Source organism: Peromyscus eremicus, chromosome 6, assembly GCF_949786415.1.
Source record: "Peromyscus eremicus chromosome 6, PerEre_H2_v1, whole genome shotgun sequence".
NCBI lineage: Eukaryota > Metazoa > Chordata > Mammalia > Rodentia > Cricetidae > Peromyscus > Peromyscus eremicus.
Window position 1 is genome coordinate 122,531,936 of NC_081421.1, and position 6,000 is coordinate 122,537,935.

The 6,000-nt window shown below is 41.6% G+C and overlaps 1 protein-coding gene across 1 annotated transcript in view; it reads right to left on the reverse strand.

The window, feature by feature from the left end:
• Positions 1 to 4,664, reverse strand: part of Ptgfr (prostaglandin F receptor) — a 40,002-nt gene extending 35,338 nt beyond the window's left edge. The window contains exon 1 of the mRNA XM_059265050.1: positions 3,801 to 4,664. Coding sequence (XP_059121033.1) covers positions 3,801 to 4,598 — 798 coding nt within the window. The 5' untranslated portion in view covers positions 4,599 to 4,664. The remainder of the gene's footprint in view (positions 1 to 3,800) is intronic.
• Positions 4,665 to 6,000: the final 1,336 nt, after the last annotated feature.

Below are 6,000 nucleotides of genomic sequence, written 5' to 3' on the forward strand. Positions count from 1 at the left end.
CGCATATATGCAAATGTGTATTGTATATGTATGAAAATACATATGGCACTGGAGAGATGACTCAGTATTTACAAGCACTTGCTTATCTGTCAAAGGACCTGAGTGACTCCAGCTCCAAAGAATCTGATACACTCTTCTGGCCTCCAAGAGTACTTGGATATACATGGTATACATCACACACATACACATACACAGAAGTAAATAAATAAATATAGTAATAAAATAATAAGTAAAAAAATTAAAGAACAAATATTATATACACGCTACTTATCTACATAAACACATGTTACATGAACATATTTAGACACATAGATATTGGTTGACTGTTAATGTTCACAGAATGTTAAGAGATTAAAAGTATTTGGCCAAGGATCCAGACCAGAATGCATGTTTATGGATTTTCTACATTTTCTTTTCACTTAACATAATCAGATGTGTATCCCTCTTCAATTCTTCAGTGATAAAATAAGGACAGAGATATGTAGAGATTTCTATTCAGTGTTTTTAAAAAATGATGGGTGTCAGCCTTCCAAACAGCCACAGGATGAAGATTCTCTATCCCCATCATTGACTACTCACTCCATAAGATCTGGTCAGTATAATTCTGGGACCTTCAGCAATTTCAGTCAAAGCTAAACTAACCACCCAATTTATCTGTATCTGATAATCACCTAAATATTTAACTACAAAGATGACTAAAAACATTTGCATAAGAGTTACAACCCAAGAAAAATTAAAATTCAATTCTACGTATACAAAAGAACACATTTCTTGGGTACACTCCATACATAGGAAATCATCTTGTTCCTCAAATTCTTTGTTTTCCTTCATTTAAAATTGTCCTCTGAAGAGATAGTAAAATAAGCATCTGGCCTTCTACTGAGGGGTAGCTGAATTTCAACATTTCATAAAGCTACATACAGGTGCTGATGGAGGAAACATTAAAATTTACCGTTTAGTTTCAGTACTTGCTTAACTCAGACCTACAAAACTCAGAATCCATTCTGGTCAATCATTTCAATCTCTTGACATTCATCCTACTTAAGTTCCAATCAACCAGTTAACAAGTATTTATTGCCCTGCCAAATTAGAGAAATATGCATAGTAATTATAGTAAACTCCTTTTAAAGTTGTATATTCTACGAAGAGAGCATTAAAAAGAAACATTGCCCATACATATATAAAGGCAAACAAAGGTGACTGAGAAGCCGTTACTTGGCGCTGGGCCGGGTGGTGCTTGCTTGTCATTCCAGCACTCAGGGGACAGCGCAAGAGGCTCACCACAAGTTCAAGGACAGCCCGTCTACCTGGTAAGTTCCAGGCAAAGGTGATTTGCCTAGAAAGCTCAAAAGATCATTTTATAATTGTTGTTTGACTCTCAGATTTTTGAGTGAGTGTGTTTCTATATGTAACTCAAAGCCAAATGCCTAGTCAGGGTTCTTACATTTGTCAGCTGGAATTTTAATTCAGTGAATTTATCTGAGTTAATCTTAATTACAATTATGAAATACAGATATGGCAAAACGTAAAGGTTACTAGGAAGTTATATTTTAAGCAAATGCAATATTTATTCTTGACTTCTAAATCTCATTCCTGGGAAAAAGCAAATTCCATTTTCCTCCTCCATGAAATGAAATATACCACGGTAACGAGCCAGAATGGGGTGATTGGCAGACACTTGGCAACATCATACACCAGCCAAATCCTTAGAATGGTTGAAACAACTTACAATATCGACCAATAGAGAGGTACCTGTGGTGCATCTCCTGTGCACTTTACACAGGAGGAATTTACACACTGTAAAGAATTTTAGAAGCAGCAATACATAAGTATATCAATAATTCCTACAGGGAAAGTGAAGAAAATGCCTCAGGAAAACTTTACTTTGCATGCTAATCAAAGGAGAGGAGGTGGAGGAGAAAAAGAAAACAGTCTCATAAAGACGAAACCCATTAAATTATTCAAAATACAAATTAAATCATATCATCTATCCAATCAATAAAAGAAACTAAAATTTTGGCAAAAAAAGAATGTAAATTCAATATATCCTTGGCAAGAGTGGGATTTCACTTTTTCCATGGTCTTACAGGAGTTAGACTTTCACTCCAGCTCCTCAAAGTCAAAAGCCGGAGCTAAACAGAACCTTCATTATGATAGGAACAAATCAGCACACACCTCCAGACCACCTGGGCTGTCTGGATCTCGGGTCCCTCCTTTAGTGATCTTATTACAGGGTCTTTCCAAGCTCTGACCTTCACCCTTCATGCTCAAAGATCCCTTAACATTCTACCCACTTTTTCGTTTTACCTCCATAATTACCAAATCAAGTACAATTCACTCAGCCTCATTTTGTATTTTGAAAAGACACATTAGTTTAAAAACTTAAGAAATTCCTTGTGCCAAGTATCATAAACTTAAATTAGATCACTCAAAATGAGCACAGATGCAATTCAACATGTTTTATCTGGCTTTTGTCCTTCAATTAGAACATGATACTACTAAGGACAATTCAGATTCCAGCCTTAGCTCACCTCAGCTCCCATAAACTGACAGTCTTCTGGAAGCTGAATTGTCGGGAAAAGCCTCAGTACAGTGGATCATTCTACCTGGCTACCCCAGGGAAAGCATGAATAGATTCTTAAAAGATTTAACAGTTTAAGGAACTAAATTGAAGTTGTAAATCAATAAAATGAAAACAAATGAGCACTTATAAAAGAAGTCTTTTTATAAAATAAAACCATCTGACCGGAGCTGTACTCACAACCTTTCAATCATCTGTGCTGTGCGTCAGAGCTGTGCATTCTCAGACAGCTAGCGTACTTGGGATACAGGAAAGTGCATTAATAACAGACCTTCAGGTAACATCCTTAGTGATTACCACACCTAGCATTGCCTCTACCTCCACCTTGCTTCTCCTCCTGCCTCATTTTGACTTTGGTCCAACCCGCATACTCATCTCTGGATGCTAGCACACTTCCCCACCACTGTAGGCAAAGGAATGAAATCACCTGTCGCTCTCCCTCCATCTTACAGAAGTTTGATTTTCCTCTTTAATTGCATATTATCATTTCTCTTATCATAAATGAATTTGGTGAATGAGCTTGGGCCATAACTTCACTGATACTTTTTCTGTCTTCTATCTGGAAGAGAATATGAATGCTTTACACATTCCTCTATTTCCAGATTAAAACACCAAGCTGTCACATATCCCTGCTGACTACAGAGCTTTTAAAGAAATGAAAGTAAAAGGATGAATGTCTGACCTTCCTGTCAATCATTCTCCCCACACTGTCAGTATCGCTCTGGCCTTAGTGAACTGGTGATGTCTTCTCTTCATTATCTACAGGGTTGGCTGACCTGTCAGGTATCTCAGCTCATCCCCCTAGTTAGCAAGCTGTGACTTCATGTTTACATTTTCAAAGCAACCTTACAATTGCTCTACTCCATCTGCAGATTAAAGTCTGTGTCACTTTCTATCAAAACCCACCTGATTCTGACACAATGGTCCAACACAACCACTCATTCTACCACCATTTTAGTAGATAATCATGCCCAGGATATTGAAACTACTACTTTACAGTGTCCCTTGGGGAAGCAAGAAAGGCTATGCTTACACTTGTTTGGAAACACATTTAACTTGGGGAAAAATAAACATGTGGTCCAGAGCTGAGCATGGAAGTCAATTTTAGCATTTAAAAGACTGACATTCTAGACCAACAACTCTGATAAAGACAACAGACCTTGCAGAGAACATAGATAAACTGAAGCAAGCAGAAACTGTCAGTACTTTAGGATCTTACCAGAAAGGGACTCCAGCAGATGCAGGAGACACACATTATGGCCAGGAGCTGAATGACCATCTCGAAGTGGTGAGATCTGCCTTGTCTATGCTGCTGACTTTTAAACTTCACCCTTAAGAGTGTGACTCCTGTGATGGCATTGCACAAGAACGAAACACCGAGAGCTAAGAGGCCCAGGAAAGAAAAGAACAAGAGATAAAACCGGTCTTCCCAGTCCTCAATGTGCTCTGTGTTGTAGAAGCACCAGGTTCTGGACGCTTGGATTCGATAGTCTCGGTGTCCGAGGATAGGCAGCAGAGCCACGAAAACAGCGAACATGCACACCCCACTCAATATCATCTTCACGTGTGTAGATGTGATTTTTGTAGAATGGAATATTGGGTTGGTGACTCCGATACACCGCTCAATGGCCATCGCACTGCCTAGAAAAAGTGGGCACAAACCAGAAAACACCATAGAGATTCCAAAAACACTGCACAGGATGTTTGATTGATCGAAGCGGATCCAGTCTTTATCAGAAGCGTATACAAAGACAGCTATCCCTCCATTGATGAGATGGCCGAAAAAGTCTGTGATCACCAGGCCACTAGCCAGGAGCAGGAAGGAGGCCTTGGACTTCTGTCTGAATCTCTGATACGCTTTCATGAGAATGGCGATGGCCAGGCTGTTAGACAAGATTCCCACTGTCATGAAGATTATTGAAAAAAATACTGAAAGCCGGCTTTGCGTTTGGCAGGTTGTGTTTGCGACGAGTCCAGCTGCAGGAAACACCGGCTGTTTGGAACTGTTCATGGACATTGTTGTGGAGATAGAAGCTGTCCCCTCAGGTCATCTCTCTGTCACCACTGTGCAGTCTCGAAGTGCAGACATCTGTAGCACACAGGACAGAAATTATAAAGACCAAATTGCCAGATATCTGACAGATAAAACCAAGTGCCCCAGCACGCTAGCCTGGGTGGATTTACCCAGCCTATCATAAGTCAGGTGGCAGCATTCTGAAACCAGCACGCATCTTCCCCCGATTCTTCTTCTTTTTTTTCCCTCTCTCTCTCTCTCTTCCAAGGTAAAGATACTGCCCAAATTAACAGCTGTCAGTTTACTTCCCTCTAAGGATGGAAATCTCTGAGAACCCTTCTGACATGTCATTGGCATCTTAAATTTCAATTCAATTGCGTTTTCAAGGCATGACAATCTATTTAAATAACTAATCCTTTAAGAACTTGGTCTTTTCTCTGTGAGGCACCAACCCCAAGTCTAGGTGAGCCACCTGCTTGTCATGCAGACTACAGCTTCCGTGGACTTCCAGTACTGCAGCAAGCTTACTCCTGCTAAAGAGAAGCTTCTAAAACCTGAGTCATGAAAGGGCAACACACAGAAAAAAACGAGAGAGAGAGAGAGAGAGAGAGAGAGAGAGAGAGAGAGAGAGAGAGAGAGAGAGAGAGAGAGAGGCGGGGGGGGGGGGAGGGGGGGGGGACAGAGAGAGACTCACACACACTCACACTTTGTCTCCTGGAAGAAAGTGTTACAGCTCTGAGTTCTGATCGCAGAGCCCTTCTCTACCCTCTTTCTGCCAGGGCAGAAATCCCTGTGCTAGAAGATCAAGATGGAAAGCAGCGTCCCCTCAACACTTTGGTCTGAAAGACGCTGTCAGGTTACTGAAACCTCCAATGAGAAAAAATTTCTTTTTTCCCCAAGTCACCAGCAAGCTACAGGACCACAGCCACCCCACCCCTAGCTAATAAGATTGGTTTCCCAAAGAAGCTTTCCTTTCCGGGAGGCTGCGGACTGGACTCGACAACACAGTGGCTCTAAGTGTGTCCCCAGGGAGAGTCTGGCTGCCCGCTCCGTGTCTTACTCACAGTTTGACTTTCGCCAGTTGCAAACCCTGCACCCCACGGGGGGCCTCAACTTGCAACATCGCCTCTAAACCTAACCAACTTGCTGAAACTTTTTGAATTCCTCAAACTCCAGAGAGTTCTTTTCCCTCCCACCCTGGAGGGCGCCAGAGGTCTGCAGCAGACTGGGTATGGTCCATGAAGTGCCACCAGCGGAGAATCTCAAGGAGAGAAGGAGGTATCCCAGTTTGCCTGCTTCTCTCGTGTGTGTGTGTGTGTGTGTGTGTGTGTGTGTGTGTGTGTGTGTGTGTGCGTGTGTTGGGGGTGGCGGGAATCCTTGCTACTGAGCCCCATCCATACAGCCC